Source organism: Lissotriton helveticus, chromosome 9 (assembly GCF_964261635.1).
Source record: "Lissotriton helveticus chromosome 9, aLisHel1.1, whole genome shotgun sequence".
Lineage (NCBI taxonomy): Eukaryota > Metazoa > Chordata > Amphibia > Caudata > Salamandridae > Lissotriton > Lissotriton helveticus.
The window spans coordinates 976,540,594-976,567,478 of record NC_136070.1 but is presented as its reverse complement, the minus strand read 5'-3'; the positions used below and the strand labels follow the sequence as shown (position 1 = coordinate 976,567,478).

The window sequence follows — 26,885 nt, the reverse complement described above, 5'->3', positions numbered from 1 at the left end:
CGGCCCTGGCAAAGTGCTAGGCCGGCCCCCCAGGGGGGAGGTTAGGGGTGCGACCGAGCTCTTTGCCGGGGCCGGTTTTCGGCCGATTCTGTTACAGGGTCGATTTTGCAGCTATGCTGCATAAACAGCCCTGTAACAAAACAGCCCCCAGGGGCCCAAAACCGGCCCCCACCCTTGCGGCGCACCGGGGGATTGCCCGGTGCCCGCAACGGCCAGTCCGGCCCTGGCTGCCGCGAGGTTGGGTCTGGGCGGAGGCAGTGCTACCGGTCGCCAGAGGTCGGTGCGTAGCGGCAAGAATCGGGTTTTCCAAAGGCAGAAGCCCCCTCACGGTCTCGGTGGCAACGACGACGGCTGCCAGCAGGAAAGCAGTTGGGAAGACAGAGCGGGAGATGAGAACACCCCGCTGATGACCCCTGTAGGAGGAAAAAGAAGGCGGTGCGTGGGCTCTCTCTAGAAGGAGGCAGTACTAAGCCTAAATCTGGCAGTGTTAAGTTGGGAACTGTTGGATCACAACAAGTAGTGCGGAGCCAAAAGCCTGCTCAGGGCACGGGGGAGAGTAACAACATTCCTCAAGCTAGTTATTGCTTTACCAGATATACTCTGCGAAGCAAAGGTATATGGGGGTCTGACCTGTCGCCTACTGAGAATCTCTTAGGGTGTACCCCATCAAATATTACACAAGTGGAGAAGGTGACTATTCAACCCCATAAAGAGGGGGAAAAAGTAATAAAACCGAAAAATAAACAAGCCAAGCAAACTAACCCAGTAAGTTCCCGCGTCACTCCAGCCCTTCGTACATATTTTAAAGTAAAAGCTCAGACTAGAGCTTTAAGTACTCCGAGTAACCAAAACCTTGAGAAACTTGAGAAATTAGATTCATGGGTTCTTGAAAATATTAGTGACAGAGGAAGCTCAAGGGTTATGGAGCAGAGAAATTATACGATTCTTCTGGAGAATAGCTTTTCTTGTCTAGCAGGAATGGCAGGAACAGCGGACACCGAAGCTGCACTACAAACTGACTCCACCCAACAAATTTTAGTGCAGCAAATTTCCAATACCACTAATGCCAGTTGCGCTGCCAGCACTAACGCCCCTATGCTTTGCTCAAACCCCTCCCCGAGTACTAATTTCACCTTAGATAATTCCTCTAAACCAGCCAATCAACTAGCTGACCAGGAAGGGGGTGGTGGAGAGCATACGACGGGGCCCAACTCCACCACAGTTAATTTACTTTTAAATCTGATCTCTGAGATGAGAGAAAAATTCACTATATCAGAAAGTTACCAACAAAGGATTCAGGGGGCTTGCGAGACGCTGGAGCTAAAAATAAACGACATAATGGGCAGAGTTGAAGCAGTAGAAGCCACAGTAGAAGTCCTCTCAAAACAGGTCAAGGAGAACACAATAGAGATCAAGAGTCTAAAACTGAAGGACAAAGTACTAGCAAAGAAACTGGAGAGTTTAGAAAACAATGCCAGAAGACATAACATCTGGATCCTAAACATTCCAGAAGATCTATGCAAGTATTTATTATGATTTAGAATTCCGAAGAATTCCACATAAAGTACATATATAAAACATCATTCATTACATACAAAAATGCGAAGTAAAAGTACAATTTTATACTACAATCCCAATACTTAAAGGAGAAGACCTTTCCTACAGTGGACTAAACTATACACTGGGCTACGTTATATCAATAAAAAAGATCTTTTTTTTTTTTCACTTAGAAACACAATATGGGAAATACGGAGCACCTAAAAAAGAAGTACACAGAGGAGTTAATAAGGAGTACCTACATTTAAAAATGCATACACAAAACAATACCAGATGTAATCCAAGTTTAGTGAAAGGGGAAAAACAATCCATTGACATAGAAAAGTGCAAATGCTCTGTGCGAAATTTGGCAGAGATATTACCAACGCTCCCCTAGCAGCTATACAAACATTTCAACCCCAAAATATTAAACGACTTTTTACATGTCATACAAAAAAAGTGCAAATGCTTAGTGCAATTTCATTTAACAGATATAGCAGCAAATGAAGATAAATTACCTAGGAGGTATTTCAAACTTTCAATTCGCTTAAAAGTATTACAATCCTACAATCCTAATAGACATTTATAAATTCTTTAAAAAACCGAATTTTTTTAAAACACATCAGTTTAGGCGGAGGGGACATAAGACAATTACGGGCCTGTTCAGCTGTATAAATATTATACTTAAAAAAAGCAATCCTTAAGTATCTTCGTCGTATTGCGTGGAGTGCGGGACACACAATCAAAACATGATTCAAATATTGTATTCCACAATTACACAGATGACAAAATCTTTCATTTTTAGGAATACCCTCCCAGGCACCTGTTACAACTCTCAGGGGTAATACATTCAATCTTAGCAACAGAATAACTCTACGAACACCATGATCCAGGTTCCACAGAACATATGGCTGGGGATTTTTGACAATAGAACTCCCCGCAATACAGTCCATCCTCCCATTCAATGAACATAGTATCAGATCTCTTTCACGAGAGACCACATAAATTGACTTCTTAATTATCTGCTTTAACACGGTTTTACACAAAACTGCTGCCCCTTCCTTATCTATACCGAACATACTTAAAGCCTTTATGTAGTTTCTAAAAATTACGCTTTTCCACTTCATATTTATGAATATTTCTCTGTGCAATGCTGCCCTCAATAGATTATCGGGGCTATTATTCAAAGCATTGCACCATCTTAAACAGGCAGCCATTGATAACACATATGTTGACAGTAGACCAAATTCGAGCCTAAGTGCCGCTATTGGCGCAGCATAATTCAGATTACATATTTGGCGCCAAATCTTTCCTTCCACTTTCTCAAATTTGGCCCATTCACAGTCATCTACTGTTTCACTTGCATAATTCAATGTCGGCGGTATTTTTATTTTGTACACCGCAATGATGTGGGAAAAATATCTTTTCCCACATTGCAAGTACAGGCGATTAATTGCAGATGCTTGTGAAATAGCTGTCCCTTTACAATGGTCCATATGTCTGCTAGCAGAGGACCTGTTTGAGAATATTTTTCCTAAATATGGATAAAATTTCACAACTTCAAGTTTTTCCCTTTCAAAAAACCAACTCAGGCTTTGGGATCCCCCCAATAATACTTGTGTCCACGTCGAGAAATGAAGTGCAATTATTAATCTTAAAAGGTTCCCTGGGATCCCCATTGTCACCAATTTCCTCCACAGCGTCCCCCTATCAACCCTATCGAACGCTGTGGAGAAGTCTATAAAAGCGGTGTACAACGGGACCCCTCGGCCCATAGGATATTTTTCAATTAAAGTTTGTAAAACAGAAATGTTGTCCAGAGTGCCACTATTCTTGCGAAATCCTGTTTGTTCCAGAGGTATATGGTTGTTTCCAAAAGCCCACTCTTGCAAGTGGCCAAGAATACTCTTCGCAAACTGTTTCCCCGTTGTGTCTAAGAGGGAAATTTGTCTGAAACTAGACGGGGAATTTCTTGGACCCTTCTTATACAAAGGAACCAATATACATCCTTTCCAGGAATACGGGATGTTTCCAGCGTCATATCAATAAGCAAACAACGGATATAAAAATTTTGCCCAATCTTCACAATCCTGTTTTATTATGGCTACTGGAACATCATCTGGTCCCATTGCCCCAGAGTATCTTGTTCCCTTAATATACTCTACAATTTCCAATTCTGTTGGTTCCCCTACGTCAACCCCCAATTCTGAGTTCTTAAGAACTCCTTCACACAGGTCTGCTAATTGATTAGGGGCATACAGTTGGGAAATATACATAGACCATTCAGATTCAGAGATTAAAATGGGTTGGGATTTTTCTCTACCATCACAAAACTTCGCTATCAATGCCCAGTACTTTCTGGTGTCCCCGGATAAGGACACTTCACGAAGAGTTACCCATTTTTCATCTTCTACTTTCCTCTGATCTGATACTTTTTTTCTATTCCGTACCTGTTTAAGTCTATGAATCTCTCTCTGATTTTTTAAGCTAGGGGCTTTGAATTGGAGTCTGATCAACTTGTTAATCTCCTTATTCAGTTTTTTAATTTCCCATGAGACTAATACTGTAGGGGAGGTTCTCATCTCTTTTTTGTTTCTTCCCAATTTTCTGATTGCTGCCAAAACTCTCTCATACCTCACAATCGGAGTCTCCAGACTAGGCCTAAATGCAATATTCTTAAAAACCCTCTGGAAGTTCGGCAGTGCCTTATATGACCAATAGGTACGGCCATTGTTTCGGGAATAGGTGACATTTTCCTTCCTCTGATTCCAGAGTTCGGGCTTCTCGGTATTTATAACCATCTGTACTAATAAAATGTTATGGTCACTCATCATAGAGGGGAGCACCTTAAACTGTGTACACGCACTAAACAGTTGAATGGAAACTGCCATGTAATCAATAAGGGTCTGACTATAGGTACCATTGAAAGTATAAGATGCAGGTGAGTCCTCTGGAAATCTACCATTTAAAAATATTAAATCAAGATTCCTAAAGTGTTGTAAAAGGGAAAGGCCTTGTTTATCAGATTTTAACTGAGCCGGAAATACAGGCTCTGGAATATCTCACACCTCCTCCAAATCCGTATTAGAGTAGACTATAGCAGCACTATTATTTATTTTAGCATTAAAATCCCCTACCATCAATATACGCGCATTTTCTTCCATATTACACAAATTATGCGCGAAACTGCAAATAGAGTCAACCAATGAATTGGATGCCCTCCCCGGGGGGATGTACACATTTACCAGAATCAGAAACTTTACATACCCTAAATTATCAATTCCTAATTTCAGTTTTGCACAAATGCAACAATTTGAGGGGTGTTTGTATATCACGGGGTCCCAAGCTATATCGCTACTGAGTAAAATAGCTAGGCCTCCGCTTGCATGCCCTTTTGTGCATTTTTTTGCTAAACTGCAAAACACATAATAATTCTTTAGCTGGAACTCTTCCATGGCCCATGTCTCTTGGAGACAGATGATCATGGGGTTTATCTCCACCAATGATTTGAGTTTATGACAAGATTTTCCTAGCCCCGCCACGTTCCATGAAATAAATTTCCCCACATGGCTACCCTCGTTCTATGGAATTTATACTCGATGTTTTTACCCCATTCAAGGTACCAGCAACCCAACTCCATTTTGTCACCTCATCATCCCCCTCAGCTTTGGCTTCCTCCTGTACCTTGAATGTTGGAAGCTTAATTTCTCTTACTCCTGTTTTACTTCCTACCGTTATTTCCATGGCATCAAACTTTACGTGTGCATTTTCATCCTTATACTCAGTACAACTCCTCCCTTGCTCCCGCTGACATACTCCAGAATTTTTGATCAGAGTTCTATCCGGGACAACACTTGGTAAGATGTCTATTCCTCTTTTCCTAAAACTATCAATATTTGTTAGAACAAGAGCTGACACTATACCTGAGGAAAAAGTGGCTATAGTGCTGGGGGGGGGTGTCCTCCAATCTAAGTATACCAGTTCGATATCTTTAGTGGTGATTAACCCCAGATCCTCTATCTCAGAGAGAAGTCTAAGGAGGGCACTTCTGTTCAGTAACATTGGTTCGTCATCAAAAAGAGAACTAAAAATTAAAACCTTGTTCGCTTGCCTGGCACTTATATCAATGTTCCTGGTTATGTTCATGCCTAATTGGTCCGTAAGTGAATTACATTTTGGCTTACCCCCCCTATTGTTATCAACCAACATTATTCTTAGGCCCACATCCAAATCCTGACCAGATACTGCACTCGATAAGGGTAAAACGTGCTCACTGGGGTGTTGGAATACCCCTCCTGAGGCTCCAATAGGGTCTATTACGGGGCTGTTTGAATTACCCAACTTTCTCCCTGAACCAAGGTCACTCAATAAGCCAATAGTTTGAGGACTAACTTCCTTATCCTCTTGAGACAAATGGGCGTTTGGTTCTATGGTTGAACTATTACATTGAGGTTCATTTTCCTGCCCATATCTTTGACTCTCTTCCAATATAGGTTGCGCCACGGACCTTTTTATTTTTGTTCCAAGGGAGAGGGATATGTCACTAGTTCCAATTTCATTTTCGGGATGGAACTGCAGTTTTTTCTGTTTCCGTTTCGGTAACCGACGGTTCTTCATCTTCCTTTTCTTTCCCCTACGGCCATTTTTAGTATTTCCTTTCATTGGGAGAGAGGCCTCCCCCACAGGTGGACCCGCTAGGGAATTGCATAAATCGTCAGATGGCTGTGGACTTAGATCTTTTGAAATTATTTTATTAAAGATTGGGAAAAGACGTACTGGTTTTAAAGCTGAGGAAACCTCTATCTTTATCTTTTCCACCGAACTAGGAACCTTGTCACATTCCTTAAGATTAGAATTAGGTAAATCGGAACTTAGGTTCCTTTCAAGGGAACCTCTTTCAGAACAATCGATAGGCTCTTTTAGACCCCCCACCACTGAGTTTGTACCCATGTTATGTATCCCACTATATAATTGATCAACTTGACTGGATACTGGAGGGGCCTTTTCCGGGATTAGTGGGGCTTGTTTATACTGCGTAAGATCTTGAACCCCTATCAATATAGGTGAAAGAACTTCCAGAATATGATCAGAATTTAAAGTACTTTTCTCCAACAGGGACATAATTGCGGACATGATCTTCTCCAATCTCAAAAAGAACTCCAAGATCCCCCCAGACCAAACATTTTCACTCATATTCAGAGAGTTCAAGGAGTTCACTACACATTTGTCCTCAGCCGCTGAAACTCCCAATATCTTTTTCACTGAAAGATCTAACAAATCCCCAGCCAAAGATAAGTTAGTCGGTGTACTACTGTACATGGCTGGCATATGTGTTTGCGCTCCTGTGGGAGGCGGGCTCACTTGAGTATCCGGGGACAATACTAAATCCGTCTCTGAAATTCCCGGCTTTTTCAACTGCTTTAATCGTTCTACGTTCTTTTCTATTTGAACAGCAATATCCGGTAATGTAAGATCCTCCAATTTCAACTGACCGGGGTTAAGGCTAGATTCGAACCGACACTCTGTCCTAGGCAAAGGAACGTAACCTGTAACCTGGGTTGACAAAACAATGCCGATCTCTGAGTCGTTTTTGTATTGTCCATAAGGGTTACCAAATCAGCTAGTGGAGATAATAATGGAACTTCCTTTTTTTCAGTGATCGTCTCCCGGAAGTGACCGCCTCCTTCCACCCACAATAAAGCTCCTTCAGTTTCCATTTCCGTGGTATTACCCTCTCTTTCTGCTTGACATAAATCTACTTCTCCTGGAGGAAATACTGCTCCAGATTCACCTCCATTGTTCTGACATATCATTACGGCAGGGTAAAGCGCCTCTGATTTTATAGATTGGCATTCAACACTAGACCCGGGTACTACATTTGTGTCCATTAATTCTTCACCTATCTTCTCCCTATTCTCCTCATCCATTGAGCCTTTACCGCGCTTAGAACTTCTTATCCCTTTTGAGAACATAGTCAACACCGATGGATAGGATTTAATAAGTGTGAGATGCTCACCGTTTCTCCGACGCGCATAGTTTTCTGCGGCTTCAAGTTTTTATCTCTCAACTTACTGCCTTCCTGGTTCACCGCTGAATTCCCTTTTAATTGTGAGCGTAGAACCCTGTCTGGCATTACCATTGCATAGGATACGTCAGGATCACTTATACTTTAATGCTTTTCGCATATTAAGGTCTGGGAAATGGAGGATTGAAGATAGTCGGGTAGTAGTATAACAACTGGCCTTCAGCAACTCCTACCGCCTTCAAAATCCTTCAAAATCCTACCATTCCTGCTGTGTTTTTGATCTTATTGGTTCGTACTACGCTACCACGGTTGAGACACTCTGAAACTACAACGGGCACTTGTTCTGAACCACAGCCACGGCCACGGCCACTACAACACCTCCGGCAAGTCCAGCAGCCCCCTGGCTTTACTCTGGCCACAACTTGCCTCACAGCTGCCCAATAACTTCACTTCTCCCCCAGAACAGGGGGAATACACAGGAATGCACAGGCTCAAGGTTCAGAGCTTGCCTCACAGCTGCCCGATAACTTCACTTCTCCCCCAGAGCAGGGGGAATGCTCAGGAATGCACAGGCTCAAGGTTCAGGGCATTGGGCTCCGACTCCCCGCCCAAATCCAATCCGGACCGCCGACTGCCTCGGCTGCCTCGGGCCTCCACCCCCGCGCCCGACTCAACCTCGTCTGCCCCGGGCCTCCGACGGCAATTCAGCAGTTCAGCCGAAACCGTGGCCACTCGACCCCCTTTTGGACCTGGACCTGGGGGGAGGCTGAGGGTCCGGGCTAGGTCTCCAGGCTTTTCTCCAGCGGCGTCCTTCAAACACGCTGCCGCTGCTCCTGCGACCGTTACTCCACACCTCCGCATCTCGTGTCGTGACTCCTCCTCCTCCTTTAGGTGTCAAAGACAAAATGAATATAGACTCTGGCCGCTTACCGAAGCACTACTGCAGGCCAGCACCCCCGCCACTCCTGCTACAGTTCCTTACTGTGGCGCTATAGTGTAACGGGACCTGGTGGGTCTCGTGGTTTACTCGGCTCCGCAGCTCTCCTTCTCCCTCTACTGCTGCTGCTACCCTGGACTGGGTTTTCAGGGTGTGGGTGTGCGCCTCCTATAAGGTTTCCACTGTGGCTCGCGGTTCGCGGGTTGTGGCTCACCTGGATTCCCACCTGGATTCCCACTGCCACTACAGCTACCGCTTCTGCTGCACCACCACCGACACTGCCGCCTCGACATTCCGTTGCTTTCTTCTCCAATGCGCAGATGAGGCTCCCAGTGCAGCCCGGCTCGCGATCCCGCTCTTGACCGCTCTTCACCGCTGCTGCCTGCCCCCGCCTTGATTATCGTAGTGGTGCTGAGGCGCTATGGCGCGGAGGCGCTGTTGCTCGCAGTGCGGTGCGGCTCGTGATTTCCGCTCCTCACCACCACCGCCACCGCCTTGACTTTAGTTATGACGGCTCCCGGCGTGGCGTGGCGCTGCTCTCGGTTTCCTCAACGCTGCTGCCGCCGCTTCTGCTGGGTCCGCGGCTGCAACTGCTGCTCCGCTCTCTCCGCAAGACCGCAAAACCTGGACTGGAGTGCTCTCTCGCCCAGAAGATCATTAAGGGGGGGGGGATATTAATACCTTTTATAATTGATCTTTTAAATGACTCCCACCCTGAGATTGAGAAGTCGACCCTTGAAAATGATATCCAGAGAGTACATCGAGACCCCTTTACTAAACGGCCTGGAAGGAAAAACCCAAGGAAAATATTAGTAAATTTTAATTCATATTCCATAAAAGAAGCTGTCCTATCAGAGGGGCTAAAAAGGGGAGTGTATAACAAGGGAGACTGGTCATTCCGTATCAGATCAGACATTTCACGCACCACACAGGACAGGCAGTGGGAATTGGGAAAACAGATACAGGAGCTGAAGAGCTTAGGGGCCACCGCAAAACTCCAATTCCCTGCCTCCCTGAAGGTAACGTGGAAGACAAAATGTTTAATTTTAGAGATGCTGAGGAGGTTAGTGCCTGGATTTAGCAGATCAAAAGCTCATCCAATTAAGGATTAAAGCTCAATTACTACCCTATCCATCTTGAGAGGGTGAGAGGTCAAAGAAAAGAGGCACTTACAATGCCTCTAGAGATGAGGGAGGGTTCCTCAGGGATGGAGGGGGGGGGGATTAAGGGAAAGCACCAAAAAAAATTTGTTTTAATCACAGGGTGGGGGAGCATTTGGGGAAAAAAACAAAAAAATTGTCCTCACTTACAAAAAATAGCTCTAGAAGATAAGATGCTGCGGCAGAAAGGCACCCTTATTAGTTTTTGCTGTTTTGACAATTATGGATGGACCACAAACATTAAAGATCTTATCCTGGAATGTGAATGGCCTCAGGTTCCCTGCCAGAAGAGAGAAAATTCTGGAATATTTGCACCTTACAAACTATGATATTATGCTTATTCAGGAGTCACACCTTACAAAAGAAGAGTGGGCAGTACTACTCAAAAACCATAAATGGATAGAGCACTGCTTCTTTTCAACACAGACGGCTCCGATAAAAGGCGTAGCTATCATTTTCAAGAAAAATAGCCAAATAGTTATCGGGAATGTAGTGGCAGACACTCATAGTAGATGAGTAATTGTCAGGGCAAAAATCAACGTAACCTTGGCCACGTTTGTTAGCTACTATGGTCCTAATACCGATGACCCGACCCATCTCCAGTCTTTGTTCCTCAATATGGGAGATGTAAATGATCGAATCATAATGGGAGGTGATTTTAATGTAGTGCTAAACCCCATTCTTGACTCTACGTCAAATAGAGCTACCAGGGCCACAAAGAAAACTCGAAAAATTCTGAAACGACTAATGCAGAGGGTGGTCTCCTGGATATATGGGGGGGGAAAAGGCAAACTTCAGGGTCTGCAGGGGGTAAGTTTACCTATTATAACAAGAAATATGGCCACCGTTCAAGGATTGACTTCTTCCTAGTGGAGCGCACTACCAGCAGGGATACGCTTAAAATCACACACTTGCCAGAACATTTATCCGATCATTAGGCAGATTTTTCTTGCTGATAGAGTTTCCACCTAATATCCTTTATGGTAGAAGGGTTGACCCAGTTTTAGTAGTGATCTTTTAGCCCGATTTAGTCTATGATCTGTTTCAATCTGCCCCTAAGAATACCTAACTGTCTTTGGGTTTTCTTGACTGAGTTAAGTTTTGCTTGTGTAATCCTTCAAGGCATCCAATCTCTGACAAGAGCTTATTCTCGAACACCTTCCTGCCTTTATCAATCTTGTTGATCCTCATTATACCACTGCCCGTCGCTTTAAATGTGTCCCAAATTATGTGTGTAGTTTACCACTCCTCTCATGTAGACCCTTAAATGCTTTCCATAATGTGGCATATATAGCTACAGACCCCAGGTTACGCTTTAAGAATTCTAGTATTGAGGAGTGCAGTTTATCATGAAAAACAGGGTCTAAGAGGGAGTCTGTAGGAAATCTCCAGCTGAATTGCCTCATCTCAGAGCAGGACATCACAGGGTGAGTGGTGTGATAATGTTTGGGGTAAATAACAATATCTGATACCCAGGGAGTCTCGGCGTGTGTAACTAGCCAATAATATATGCACAACATTGTGTTGTGGTGTAGAGTAAAAGGAGTACTTCCTTTCCTCTCCACGGTGATGTCTCCATACATTTACCAGATCTAGCATATCTGTTGCTTCATGGAGAATTTCCCCCACTCGTGGATTGCACGCACCCCGGCCACAGGAGCTGTCAAGTTCACGATTCAAAACTAGGTTTAGGTCACCTGCCCCAAACTATTAAATCAATTTCAGTTCATCAGAGTATGTTGAAGATTGTAATGAAGTTCTCAGGCTTGTCTACATTTAGGGGGTTATGTACTAAATAGCACTATTTTCCTGTTGTTAAGAAGGCTCATTAACATTAAGTATCAATCATCCAAGTCCTCTGTTTTTTGCAGCAGTGTAATATCAAGGGAGCTTTGTATCAATATATGCATATTTCTCTGGCAAATGTACTTTATCAAAGGAAGAATCTGTGTTGTCCCCAGCATCTAGCAAAGTTATCCTGGTTACAGAGGTCTAAGTGTGTTACCTGGAATATGGCTAGGTATAGCTTTTGTCTGTCTAAATAAGTTAAGACTTTCCTGGCCTTCGAGGATTATTCAGGCCTCTGATGTTCCACGATATTAGAGTTATCATGCTTCTGATAAGGTAATGTGTCTCGAAATATAAATGTGACATCACTACTTCATCGCGCTAAATTGTTGTAAACTTAATTTGTCATGAAAAACAGTGCATAACTTGTGTTAACTATAAGAGTGCCCTTAACAACCTCCCTTTCCCTCTGCCACACTGATCACTCCAATTATCAGTGCCAAAGTCGCAATTAACCAGGCATACACTACTATCTATGCAATGCAATGGCAATACACACCAAAGATGTGTGATTTGCCTAACAGCGTCCACACTTTACCAAAGATGTGTTCATGTCCCTAATATGATGAATGCTGTATCTTTCTCACATCTTCATGTAAGTCATAGGAGTGCCTCCAAACCGGTCCTAGGATGCTTGTTTCCAGTCCAGGGAGAACCTGACTTGGCAGTACTGGCTGGGCTGTTCCCATGAGGCACAGGGTCAAGACTGATTTGCATATGGCCAGGTCTAAACTCGGGTAGCATGGTGAGCAAAAGAATGATGGATTTAACCCAGATCTCTTGACTGGGGGTTAATGTTTTGATTTGTTCTGCATTCCGTCCATCAATTGTGTGTCTTTTGCTTTCTCGCTCTAGCCGTTAAGCCACAGCCTCTCCTTTGTTTTCTTTCTGGATTTGTGGATGGAGGGTTTAATTCCGTATTGGTATTTGTTATGTAGACATAATAAAATTAATGTCATAGGTTCAGAAATTGGTGGATTGAATTGGTCTGTGCACAATCCTTTCCGGTCCTGATCTATAACCTACATAGTTGTGGTGTTTTGATGAATAAAAGTATTTCAATCCACATTTTTTATTATTGTTAATAAATGTTAATAATGCAGCACAATAAATATTTTGTATTTAGATTCCCATTTTAATCCATGAACTGATAAGTGTGGAAGTCTGGAAACAGAAGGTGTTCCCTGTGCTCTGCAAATTGGAGGACTTTCATCCACAAAGCACCTTCCCCATCTACATGGTGGTGAGTACAAAAAAGCCTTATGGTCTTTGTAAGGAACAATGTATTGTAAATGGTGTCTTTGTATTGTGCATGCTTGTGAGAGTCTACTTTTGTTATTTCGCTGCAAATATAGCTCTATGTAGAGAAGGAAAGTGTGTGGAAATTTTGCAGGTGTTTGTGCTGACCATTCTGGAGGCAAATTTGTTTACAGTCCTTCAGTGGTCATATTCCTGAGTTCTGCAGCGTCTCAGCATTGTCTTGACCATGGGTGTGTCACTTTTCATTATGTGGCCAAAGACTAAGGGCCAGATGCATAAAGAAACCGTTTTGCGATTTCCGAATTGCAAATCCTTGCGATTCTCAATTAGGAAATCGCAAAACGCATGCATGAAAGTGTGTTGAACACTTTTTGCGATTCATATTTATAAGGTAGGTCGCAATTTTTGTCCCCCTAGGATTCGCAAAAATCACAGCGATAGTGGCCTGCTGGGGTCAACAGACCACCATGTCTGTAATTGCTTTTAAATAAAGCAATATTTTTTGGGAAATGCAGCCCGTTCCCTTTAAAGGAAAACGGGATGTGTTTCTAAAACAAAAATGAAAAGTTTTCTTTTCATTTTTTAAGAGTAGGCAGTGGTCCGTGGGACCACTGCCTGCTCTTAAAAAAACGCTGTAACAAACATTTAAAAAGGGGTAGGGGTCCCTTGTGGAACCCTTCCCATTTGCGAATGGTTTACCACCTACTTGTAGTAGGTGGTAAAATGCAAATTTTTTGCGTCCGCATTTCGGTCACAAAACATTTCTGCAGACCGATGCGATTCGGTATTAGGAAGGGACGCCCTAAACACGCCCCTTCCAAACAGCGAATCGCAACCTATTTTGCGATTCGGTCACAGGTTACCGAATCGCAAAATAGGGTTTGCTGCATCTGAAAAGGATTTTTTGCAGTCGCAAACGGCTGTTTGCGAAGACAAAAATGCAAGATTTATGTGCCCCTGAGATCTTTACAGCCTTCTTGACTTCCTGGTGATCATGAATGTTTTTTGCCTTTTTGCCAGGACAAAGTTATATTTTGTTGCTTGCAGCAGTGGTTTCTTAATTTGTGTGGGGGGTGTTGGCCCCCACCCACTGTGCTGCGATAATCATGAAAAATAAAATGGAAATGAAATTATTTCCTTGCCATTTTATCTTTCACTATGGAGCGCCATAGCTGCCGGCCTGCCTGAGCTATGAAAAAAGGGGGTATATCCTCTGCTCCTGATTGGTAGCAGAAGACTGGAGCTCCAAAATGCGCATGTCAGTTTGGCCGGCCATTTTAGGTCGGCCAAATAAACATGCACACTTTTATTTCTCCAACCCAGCTGTGTTGCACAGCCGGGTTGGAGAAAAGCAACAGGCTCCCTGTCCCTCAGCGAACGTCAGCATAGCCCTGAGGCCAATCCAGGCATTTCTCTTATGCTAGCAGGAGAGCAGCATCTGGATTGGGTGGGGAGCCTCTGCTAAGGGCCATTGACTGCCGGGAGGTCGGAGGAGAGTTGGAGAGGAGCAACGAGGCAGCGTTAGAGCAGCTAAGTCTTTTTTTAATTATTTATTTGTATTCCCCTAACCCACCTCTGTCTCCCCTGGCCGCCCCTCCACTTTAGATTGATGGCGACCGCCCGGTTTGCTTGTGCAGAGACCAGGGTTCAACCAATACATTTCTACTTTAAGTTATGGACGGTCACCAGCGGTGCCAATATTGAGTGGAGGGTTCTGATCTATAAATATCTTTGCAGTTTTAATTGGATGAAGATTGGGCTCTTTATGAGAGTACACTATTATCAAAGCAGATAATTCCATCCTGTATAGCAGTTGTGTGCTTGGAAGACTTGTTAGATGTGGACATGTAGAGGGAGGTGTTGCAGTTATCTTACCACCACTTTTTCACCTTCTTTGCAGTCTTCAGTGCAGTAAGAACAGAACCACAAATATATAGCGTTTTGCATACATTAACCAAGGCATGATGAGAGCTATGGAAACATCTAACATGCCGAAAAACTAGGTGTGTGAAGATGTGAAAGAGTTTGCAAGGAGTCTAGAGTAGAAGTTGTAAAACTGCTTATTTGGGGTGAGCAAAGGGTTAGCATCCCATATTTATTTAGTTAATAAAATGCCAACATGTTGCCAATGGCACTTCAAGAAGGAAATGAATAACAACATAGTACATCTGAAAATAACAGCCTGTTTAAAGAAGGTGACTCCAACCAGTTGATTGCGAGCTACCAGTATCTCCCAGGCACCTTCAAAGTAGCTGACAGCCATGAGTTACTTTTTTTTTTTTTTTTTTAAACCTTTATTGACATTTCAACCAAATACAGGTATGGGCCTACAACCCCCGGGGCTGGCCGCTAAGCAGTTAGATTAACAGAGAGCAATTTTTAATCACTTGCAGCACCTCGGGGAGCAGAATCACCATGCTAGCGTACTCTTGGTCACTGAACAGCACGATTAAAAAAACAGGATGTAAAAGGTTTTCATTTTATAGTATAGGATGGAAGGATCAGGTGCCGAACAATTTCCCAGCAACGAAAAATGGCAGGCAGAATAGTAAACGTGTCAACAGTAAACAGTAATCGGTCAAATCAATGGCGCTGGAACAGACGGTTCAGGATGTGAGGGAATATTACGGTCAATTCGCGCCTGCTAGTCACCCGCCCTAAGACCCAGAGAACACCACGAAAATTGAGGCACAGATGAAAAAGCAGTGATTGATACCAAAGGAAACCCACTGCACTGATCCAGAAAAAGGAAAAAGATAGAGAAGAGAAAAAAGGCCATAGAAACAAAATAAAAACGAAAAATCCCCTCCCCCAACCCCCCACCCTGCACCCCTGCAGATGACTACGCCCCCCCCCAGCAGTGTGCCTGTCGCCCGAGAACCAAACCCGAAATATAGAAGAAACAGAGAAAAAGGAGAAAGAAAGGAAACCCCACCCAACGGGGAAGTGGAGGAGGGCAATAGTCTATGCGCTCCCGGTCTCCCCCCCCCGTCCTAACAAAGGGGGGCCCCCTAAGCCAGCACGAATAAAGTTGTCCACCATACAAAAATGCCCCGGGGGGAACCACAAACCCCCCGCCCCGGAATCCGTCTGTTAATGAAGCAGTCCCGTTACCAATAGATCCATCGTAAACAATTCAATCCATAATCTCAGCCTTGGCCCCGTCTATCAAAGTTGCCGAGTCCCTCGGATAAGTAAAGCCCCATCCCCGGGAAGTCAAAAGTCACACAGAAGCAGCCGGAGCTTGGGCCAGTAAATGGGAGAGGAAGAGCAGATCCCAACGCACACGGCTTGCACAAACGATGTCCCTCCCCGTCTCCGAAGCCAAGCATCGTTACATCCGCCATGTTGGGAGACCGATTGGGGAGGGGGTGCGACTCGTTCCGATACAGATTATAGTGTGGGCCAACAGTGTCCAGGATGGGGGAAGCAGTGAAATGTTCCGATAACTGTAGGGCCGATGTTTCCGAGAATGTAAGAGAGTCACCAATCTCAGCACACACGATGAGATCCATTTCTTCGGGGGCAGGCACAGCTTCCAGCACCGGGTCCAAACGCGCCACTAGGGCGCCCAACAGGAGGCAAGTCGGCTGCCGGGTCTCAAAAATCAAGTCAGGGCTTGCTCCCGGTCCTATGATCCCATCTGCTGCCGACAGTAAATGATTGACCTGGGCCCTCACCGTCGCGTGAAGCTCCGCAAGTTCCGCCATTACCATCCGCAAGGAAGGGCCACATTGGGTCCATTCCGCCAAGTTCCATACGTCTGCAGGCATAACGATCCCCACGGAGAGGCGCCTTCTCCGGGGCAGGATACGCCGGAGCAGAAACAAGCCGCGAGGGACGGGCCAGCAGCACGCAGCAATGCGCGGCGGGACCCCCACCCCGGGGCACCAGCGGTGCTAGTGCCGGGCCCCCGGGCCGGGGCCCCCCGCGACGCAGCACCGCGCGCCACCCGTCACCTCACCTCAGGTACAGCACCAGGCAGCAGATGGTTGCAAAGTAGTCCAGAGAAATTTTCAAAAGTTCCAAGGACCGGACCCAACCACTCTCCTCAGTCCGTTGTTGTTCACTTTGGACCCGGGTAGACCAGCAATCGAGTCCCCGGCTTCCAGTCTGGGTTAGGCCTCAAAACATTTTCGATGTTACTTCACCCCAGAACATCAGAAAAATTCCGTGGTCACACCATCGGGGTGCCGACTAGTTCACCCACACGAATCCGGGGCAGGAGATCAGGATATTCGACAGGATAAGCGAGCGTAGGACGGAGGTCAGCGGAGCCGGGAAACTATGCGGCCATCTTGGTCGGTGTCATAGCTCCTCCCCCCATGAGTTACTTTTTAAATAAGCACAGCGTCACATTTTCTTTTAATGTTAAAGGAAGGCGGTGTTTACTTTACATTATCATCATCAGGCTGCAGATAGCAGATCCTGCTAATGAGCAGTGTTCAGTCAGATGTATAGGCCAAGCTGAGTCACAGAGGTGAAGAACTGAGGCACTGAAGTATTTAACTCTTAGATAAAAGTCCTTGTCCACTTCATATTGGAGTGTGAGAACACAATTATGTTTCTCATAATGCTTTTAAATGGGAAAAAATGTAAATGAAAAGTTACCTTAATGATTAACGTTTTGATTTTCTCCCATTTCAAAGTGCCGCACTGAGACAAGCCGTAGGCCTTTTGATCCCAGTGGGCAGTAGACACTGCCATGTTTATAACTGAAAAATAGTCATTTTTTTCAAATGGGAGACATCCAAAGTGAAGAAAACGTTTCTATAAAACATAAACTATTAATGTTTTTCTCCACTTTCAATTAAGCCAAATACATCTTAATAGGTTATGAAGAATGTTTATTCACTTAAAATTCTTCACATTTAAACAAATGTATTTTTCTGTTATAAGTATGACACCATGTCTACAAGTCACTGTGAGCAAGATGCTTGGTGTTTGTAAATGTGACACTTGGAAATGAGAGAACATTTAAATGACAATTTTTATGGTACCATATAAACAAAGTTAACTATTAATTTTCTTGATACAGTGCCATAGTTAAAAGTGAAAAATACAGCCATTATTTTGAATTGGAGAAATTTAAAGTGCAGAAAAATGTTCCATATTCTGAACATATTTTCAGAACATTTTTTTGCACTTTAAATTTCTCCCGTTTGTGTTATTGATGTAAAAGTGCCACATATGGCGAAATGTATGTCCTGTGCCACAAGTACATACAACACAATCTCTCAGTCACTGGTACACATATATCCCATTCATACGCACACATGTTCATACATCCCCAAAGACCATACTCTCACTTATACACATGGCAGCCCTGTCATAGTGCTCTAGTCAAATTATTTTGTTCAAACCATAGCATCTGTCTCTATGGACATTAGGCTTAAAGCCAATTAAGGTGGGTCTGGGGGCATCTGGTAATAATGCACGAGTTGCTTAGCCTTCAGTAGCTCAGGATAATATTTACTGTACAGAATTAGCTCTCACTACAGAAAAGGTTGGAGACCCCTGGTTTAAAGCGTAGTTGAGTCATTTACATTAAGGAACTAACAACAAGCCAGTATTTGTTGGGATATAATAAAATGAAAGAGTCTGTCTGCAAAAATATAACAAATTTACAAATGTGATAGGTTTGGCAACCCTCTACCCAAAACCTGGGAAAGGCAAAGACATTTGTCTTCTTTTTCAGACAGGTTTGCTAAGCATATACTGTAAAATACCCGTTACATGTGCTCACTTATGCTGTTTCTTCACTTCTCTAAGCCTGTCTGAACTTCAGTGTATTCACACTTACTTACATTTTTGCCTTGACACCAACCAACATACAATTGCTGTCCACAACAAGAGTGGAATTACCACCTTTGTGCTGGGACCATCAAGTTATCAGGAACTATACCACAAGTGCACCAGGGCCACCATATTTTTAGGGAGTACCACCATTGGGCTAGAATGGTGCCAGGGATTAACACCATTGTACCAGGGTCAGTATGTTGTCAGAGATTACCACCATTGTGTTAGATCCAGCATTTTATGAGGGACTACCAGGGTGAACATGTTGCTGGGGATTATCATCATTATTTGATTTATTTATTTATTTACTCATTTATAGAGCGCAAGCGAATCGTCCCCGGGGGGATCTCTCAGCGCTTCGAGAAATGTGTACTCCTGGGCCATGCTCATCTAAAACAGCCAGGTCTTTAGTAGTTTCTTAAAACTGGTTAGCCCAACACACGCCCTGATGTTCTGTGGCAGACTATTCCAGTGACTGGCAGCCAGATGGGAGAAGGTTCTTCCCCCTATCTTAGCCCTGTGTATTCTTTGGATACACAGGAGATTGCAGTTACTTGATCTTAGCTGTCGAACTGATTGGTACAAAATGAGTTTATTTTTAAGATAGGCGATCCTTTTCCCTGTAGTGATCTGAAGACCATACAGAGCATCTTAAAGTATGCTCGTTTCCTAACCGGGAGCCAGTGAAGCTGGATCAGAAAGGGGGCAGAAGGGGTCCGCACCGGCTTGTTGCGGGCAAGGCAGGCTGCTGTGTTCTGCACCACCTGTAGTCTGGATAGTAGATCTTCCCTTATTCCCACAAGCAATGAATTGCCGTAATCAAGTCAACTCACCAGGAGTGACTGGATAAGGGTTTTTCCGGCTGAGAGAGGAATCCAGAGGAAAATCTTCCTAAGCATCTTCATTGTGCCAAAGCAGGTGCCTGACAGTGTTTTCACCTGCTCCTCCATTGATAGTTTGTTATCTATCCTAATGCTGAGGTTCTTAGCCCAGTTTTTAGGGGAGGGGGCCTCTCCCAGCTCAGCAGGCCACCATTCGGGAGATCAGATTGCTTCGACCTTCCCGAACAGCAATATCTCAGTTTTAGTGGAGTTAAGCTGTAAAAAGTTCCTCCTCATCCTGCTCGCGATGCTAGACATGCAGTTTTTATATTTTAATTGAGCTCACATAATGTCCTCCTCAATGGGAACAATTAGCTGCGTGTCATCAGCATACAAGATGGTTTCAAACCCATGGCCTCTGATGATATCAGCCAGGGGGGTCACGTACACATTAAATAGGGTTGGACTCAGGACCGATCCCTGAGGAACTCCCCTGTCCACCCCTATATCTGTGATTCAAAAGAATCCAATTGGATGCTCTGGTTGCGCCCGGATAGATAACTTTGAATACATTTGAGAGCCAGGCCCTTGACACCAATCTCTCCCAGCATGTCAAGCAGTATCTTGTGAGAGATGGTGTCAAAGGCTGCCGACAAATCTAGAAGGACTAGGATCACTGGGGTCCCTCTATCCAGTGTCAGCCTTATGGTGTCCATAACCTCCAGTAGTGCAGCCTCCGTGCTATGTGAAACACGGAAACCGGACTGGGAAGGGTCCAGAAGGTTGTTTTGCTCCAGATAGTGGGATAGCTGTTGATTGACCAGTGATTCCATTACCTTCGAGCAGCAAGGGAGGAGCGAGATCGGTCTGTGTTTATTTATTTAGAAAGTTTTTTATAGCGCGAACAAAGTGAATATTGCATTTTTGTCCTTCCTAGTTTTGTAAGTCAGTTGGGTCCGCTAGCGCTCTTTTAAGCAGTGGTTTGACCCATGCGTTCTTCCACTTGCTCGGGAATATGGCAGTATCTAGCGAGATGTTATATACGTCAGCAAGCACGTCAGCTAAGACCGGACTGAGTGTTGACATAACCATCGGTGGTGCGTGATCTAATGAAGAGCCTGATTTTACAAGGCTAAGTAAAGAGCCCACTTGCTCGTTTGTGACGTGAGAAAAGGAGTCAAGCCCAAAGTAAGATTCCGTTTCATATGGCGTTTCTAAGGGCAGATGGCCTTCCACCCGGTCTCCTTCCGCCAAATCAAAAGATCGATAAATTAAATCGATCTTATGAGTGAAATATGTGGCTAGATCGTCACACAGTTACTGAGTGGGGGGTGATGATGGATTATTGGCCTTTGGGTTAGTAAATATGGCTGGGCCCACATTTTACAATGGATTACCGCCATTGTGGAAGGGCCATTGTTTTACAGGGGCTTACTCCCATTGTGCCAGTTCAAGTATTCTACTAGATGTTACCACCATTGTGCCACTGTGAGCATGTTTCAGGGGATTACCACCATTGTGCCACAGCCAACATGTTGCAAGGGATTGTCGCCATTGTGCTAGGGCCAGCATGTTACCTGGAATTACCAACTGTTGCTGCTGCTTGGACAACCTGTACGAGAGGGCAACATACCTGGTGTGGGGGAGGGCCAGTGAGGCTGGGAGGATGATGAGCAGTGCTGCACCAAAGGGAATGTGGGATGGGTTAAAAGAGCAAGTAGCTATCTTTTAGCCTGATGTAGTCTATGAGCATTCAGCTGGCCCCTGAGGGCATTATGGGAGAGTGGTTGTGAGTGCCTTTGTGGCACGGTGGTCCCATATGAGTTGGGAGGGGTATCTTTCAAACACTAGTGCAGACAGGGAGAGGGCAACAAGCCTTAGTGACTTTCTTGGGGTGGTGTGAGCAAAACTAGAGAGGAGTGGGGAGTCATCAGCTATTCACTTCCCCTCCTCCAGTGCACCTCCATGTGACATGTAGAGTCAGTGCAGGCATTGCTACACAGGGACTCCTTGATATCCAGGTGTAAAGATACACTTTTTCAGCTATGGGTTGTGCTCTATGTCTAACAACGTGCTGAATTTCCTTTTTTCTCTTCCTCAACTATAGTTTTTTTTATTTGCTGTTGTGCTGTGACAGTGAGGCCTAACATTTGGAGGGTGGTAGGTTTGGTCCAGGAAGTGGTGCATAAAGCTCAGAGGTTCTTTGAAATGTTTTGTCTTTAATGCCTTTTTAAAGGGCCTTGGCCAAGAGAGTTTAAAGCATTCCCAGGGAACGGTACAATGAATTATCATTGGTTTCACTCCATGCTACTTTCTCGTCTGTCAGGGCTTTTCTGTCTATTAGATTGATGCTGCTAGGTCTGAAATAGACTCCTGGCTTCATACTTAACTTGTTGCTGACCTATGGGCTGAGTTACTAGGGACAGATAGTTGTTGGCTGATAGAGAGCACCTGCTGTGATGGGAGATATTACATTTAGTATCCAGTAATATTGAGACACAATATGTCAGGTTGGATTTAAATATGGGTGCTCAGTAAACAGATTTATGGGTTGTTGTCCACTAAATGTAAGAAGTATTACCTGACACAGTTTAGAGTCTGATGGGATCTTGCCTAAGTCTGACGGAGTGGGTTTTGGCGGCGGATGTTCCCGTGAAGCTCCTTAGAGAAAAGAATATTTTGAAACTATATGTGGTCAGCTGAACTAGCTTACGTTTAGCAGATCAATCTCCTCAGAGAACCAGTTAGCAGGGAGCTGTGTGATTGGAGCAGTTTACGAGAGTCCGTTAATAATGTCTCTTGGAATTGCAAGGTTTTTTTGTTGAAGTGACTTTGAGAGTAGAGTATCCTAGCCTTTCTTTCTCCTTTATGGAATGTGACTGGCATATTAGAAGAAGATCAATTTCATTGTGGCATAGAGTGTGAATGCAATTTAGCAATCGGGTGGTGGAGTTCCTGTTCTCCCCTTCTGGAAGACCATTTTGGAGGACTGCAAATTTGACTAATATTGTATTATTTCCTTCTGTTTCAGATACACCATGAGGCTACTATCACCAATCTCTTGGAGACAATCTTCTACCATAAGGTTTGTAAACAATCCACTGACATTTAGTGAAGAGTGTTATTTTAGAAACCTGAATAAACTGTGACTTGAGTTGACTTGGTTTAAAACTATTCCTAAATGTGTTAACTCTAACCCCGAGAGACCTACAAAACATAACTAAACATTTTGAATGAGTTCCTTAAACTGACACAGTGTTTTCTCTATTATTTAATAGTTTCTACCCCTTGGTTTTTGATGTGTCACAGATCACTCCTTGTGTGTGCTACCTCTTACTATTATTCTCTTGACTTTCTCTTTCTCCCTTTCTCCCTTTTCACTGGAGTGATTGTTTTTTCGTATATTAAATTAGGCTTATTTTACTTGATTACTCTTGTTTGTTTTAGTGCCTTAGATTTTTTTTGTACCTTTTTGGGATTTTGTTTTGCAGGAAGAGTATGTTTTGGTAGTATAGAGTAGCATACAAAGTGAATGGAGAAGCTTGTGTTAAGCATATTGAGTTCAGTGACATGGTGCAGGAGAGGCAGGGCACCTGCACAGAAACAAGATATGAGGGTTGCTCCTGATGGAGTAGATTGTATGCTGGACTGTACAGGCAGGTACAGAAGAATTCTACAGATTCTACAGAGGTTGCAGCTTCCCCACAACAAACAGCCACATCAATAACTTTAGCTGCACAAAAGGCGCCTTTAAATATTTTGCAGGGGGTGTTGCAGTGGGTAAACCTTTAAAATAGTAACAACAATGTAAAATTCCTGTATTGTTTGGTTATATAAAACCATTTCAATTAAACACCACCTAAAATAATGTATAACTTCATCTGACAAATTTGGCTTGCAAACCTAATAATCATGCCAAGCTATGTGATCTTGAACAGCAAGGCTATGGGTAAATCAGGTGGTTTACAGTAGTCACAGAAAGAGTAACATTTATCCCCTCAGTTCAGAACAACATTGTAACATTTTGTGTATCTTGTCATACAATTCGAAGTTAACCAGAGAAGTAACCTGCATTACACTATGTCATTGCTTTAGTTTCCATTCCATGCAACAGTAGGTAATGCTGTGCTTTAACACCATAGCACATTAAGAGTAAGAGCAAAAGATCTGTGGGCTTCATGTGCATACAGTTAGTGAGTTGGTAATCAGTCTCAAACTGATTTGTGAGCTCTAAAATAGGGTTTACTGATGTATGACGTGGGAAATACTAGGATCTCTACTGAATCGCACATTAAATTAGAGATTTAGGGAATCATTAACAAGATGTATTAAAGATTCACAAATAGTTATTAGTTATAAAAGGACCTTTTGCACTTGCAGTATAATATCATATTTATTTATTTTTATTTATTGAAGTTTTGTATAGCGCTAGCTGGACCCGGAGGTATCAGAGCGCTTCACAGCAAATACAGATATGCAGCAGAGGCAAAAAAAAAACAACAAGCAGGAAATAGAGTCTGTGCGACAGTAACTTGAACGGAATAAGGGACGGAGATCTGGAGTGAATCAGCCGGCTCTGGGTTCAGATAGAAAGCGGACTTCCACCGTCACGCATGAGGTTCTCCTTAGGCACCAGAGTATTCAAGGAAGAAGGCTTTGAGTAGCGATTTGAATTGCGGGAAGGAGGCAGTCATTCTGATATGGGGGGGATGGAGTTCCAGATCCTGGGGGCATTCCCCGCAAAAGATTTATTTGCGGTTTTTCGTTTCTGTGATTTCAGAGGGATGAGTAAAAGTGTGTTGGAGTTTCTGAGGTTACTGGACTGACCCGCCCTTTTGAGTTTGGAAGCCAGGTATTCCGGTTTGCCTGTATGCAGGGCTTTATGAGTGAGGCAAGCTGTGCGGAAGTTGGCTCGTTGGTCAATCGGGAGCCATTTGAGTTCTTTGAGTGCTGGGGAGATGTGATCAAATTTCTTTGTTCCTGTGACCATTCTTGCTGCTGCGTTGAGGGTGGAGGTGAGAGGTCCCAGGTGCGCTTTGGCAGTTCCCGTCAGCACTGCGATGCCATGGTCTATTCTGGAAAGCACAAGTGCCTGGGTGGCCTGTTTCAGGTCTTTGGGGGGGAGGAAGGGTTTAATTTTGTATAGAAGTTTCAGGTTCAGGAACGCGCTTTTGGCGGTTTTAGAGATGTGTTTGTTCATTTCCAGTTTGGAGTCGAGGGTGATTCCTAGGGATTTAGCGGAGTTTGTTGGTGTCAGAGAGACATTGAGAGCATTTAAGGCTTTGAGCCATTCCACTATTTGTGGGTTTTCATCTTTGTTCGAAATTAGGAGAACTTCCGTTTTTTCTTCATTCAGTTTGAGGTGGTTGGCTGTGAGCCACTGTTGGACCTTCATGAGTGTCGCGTTTAGTCTGTGAATGTCATATGGAAGGCGGTTGCATCTATGTGCAAAATTAAGAAATCTGCATACAATTCAATATATATTTTAATGACATACAATGAAGTATAATATCTCTTTAAATTAACAGTGTCATTGAAGTCCTCCAAAATATAATTAGTGCCTCCCATGTAAATAAGGACACTACAACAACTATACTGATTTTCAAAGTCCTTTTTTCTCTTTATTTTTGATAATTTATTACAACATATTAAGACTTTAATATGTGGGAAGTGGTACTAATTTCTCTTGATTGCCTTCTGGTGTGATGTAATGTACTTCATTCTACAACAAAAGTGCTTCTTAGGCTGGATCCCTTCTCAGTATCCCCAACAGAAAGAGACGCCCTAATAGTAGCATTAGATGTCTGCAGTTCTTCTATAGCATATGTCAATAGTTGTACGGTCCTTTAAATATCTCCTATGCAGTGTGCTATTTCAGATTGACCGTTGACTGTGTATCTGCATAAATTTGCAGTTGCATTAGCGAGCTTATTAACTGATCTACCAAACCTTTGGAGACATGCTTCAACTTGACATTGATGACACCTGTGTGCTGAGGAATTTTTATTAACAGCAGCATATAGAGTATAACAGATTCTGACATTTGACTCAATGTACTTGTGAGTTAGTTATGTATGTCATTCACTGAACTTGTGGTGTTTCAAACCCATAACTGATGGTACTTTCCAGTGGTAACATTCTTCTAGACATTGAGTAGCCCCCCCTTATGTCTCTGTTGGACTCTAAAGATAATTCTCTCCATTTGACGAAATTCGCTGTCACTTGGAACAGGACCGTCTGAATCCAAAGTGAGAGAAACTTGATCCATTAATGGAGCTGTGTGTCTCCTAATGGAAGTGTACTTAGTGGTGATGTGACATAACAGGAAGTTGGTAGGACTGAGTCACAGAGGTTGAAGTTTCATTGCTTATTGATGAAAGAGTTATTGTTGTTGATGTCTGACATTCAGTTGTGGTTGTAGGAGAAGTTGTCATTTGTGTTGAAGGTACACTCTACGACTTCACCTAGGAACATATATTCTTTTCCTCCTCCTGAATGTCCAGTTTCAGAAGAGTCCTCGGTTGCAAGTCCAACAAAATGTTTAGAATATGAATACAATTAAATTAATATACAATAACATTTACAATAACAAACATGTATGGATCTATTTTATTAATTTAAAAAATGTTAATTCATACACTTCGTTTTTTTAATTAAAATCAATTTTACCTATAATCCCCCCAAAATTGAATAGTGTATAATGTGATCCAGTACACATATGCAGCTATGAATATGAAATTAAATAGTTTCATATTTTGATATGTAATAACATTCAAACGTATTCTCACATTGTCATTATGGTGTAATATTTTTCAATAATGTATGTTTCAAAAAGTAAAGTGCATACATTGCATACTGCAAGTATGATAATGCATTATGTTTTAATATTTGAACAGAGGAATTAATTCTGTTTTAATTTAGAATGTTATTATTTTGTATTATTACCTGTAAGAAATACTATGCTAATTAATTTTGAATAAAATAATAACCTATTTGAAATGCAAACTTACCTTGCATAGCTGGTGCTGATCTGTCTATATTATGAGCACCAGAAACTGATTTGGGCTTAAAAGTAGATTCTATCACTGCTCCAGTGAAGTAGGTGAGGTTATTCTGCTTGGTTCACCTCCTGTTGCCGTTGCCATCGGCTTTCTAGTTGCCAGTTGCTCCTTGGTCTGTGATCTCAGATCGTACCATCTTTTTCTTATTTTGTTCAGTACTATGGTTTGTGATTCCGAAACACATAGAGAAAGAAGCGTTACCAAAAAGCTTATAATGTTCTTTTACACATTCTTCAATTAGAATTCCTAGCTCTGTGCCCCCTTTTTCTGTTGAAATCCTATCATCCACGTGGATCTTGACTTGTCATCATCAAAATCTACTTTCTAAATAGTCTGTTCTGGTCTCCTCTGCACTTATGAAATTCAGGATCCTACATGGTGTGTACTTCCTGATTTATATGACACCATCACTGCTCAGTGCTGTTTCAGTTGCAATGT

General features: G+C 43.3%; 1 protein-coding gene across 1 annotated transcript in view; it reads left to right on the top strand.

Moving 5' to 3' along the window:
* The window catches only part of ZMYND10 (zinc finger MYND-type containing 10), a 173,604-nt gene that overhangs the window by 66,858 nt on the left and 79,861 nt on the right, over positions 1–26,885 (top strand). Inside the window, exons 3-4 of the mRNA XM_078661272.1 lie at positions 12,633–12,749; positions 22,418–22,471. Coding sequence (XP_078517398.1) covers positions 12,633–12,749; positions 22,418–22,471 — 171 coding nt within the window. The remainder of the gene's footprint in view (positions 1–12,632; positions 12,750–22,417; positions 22,472–26,885) is intronic.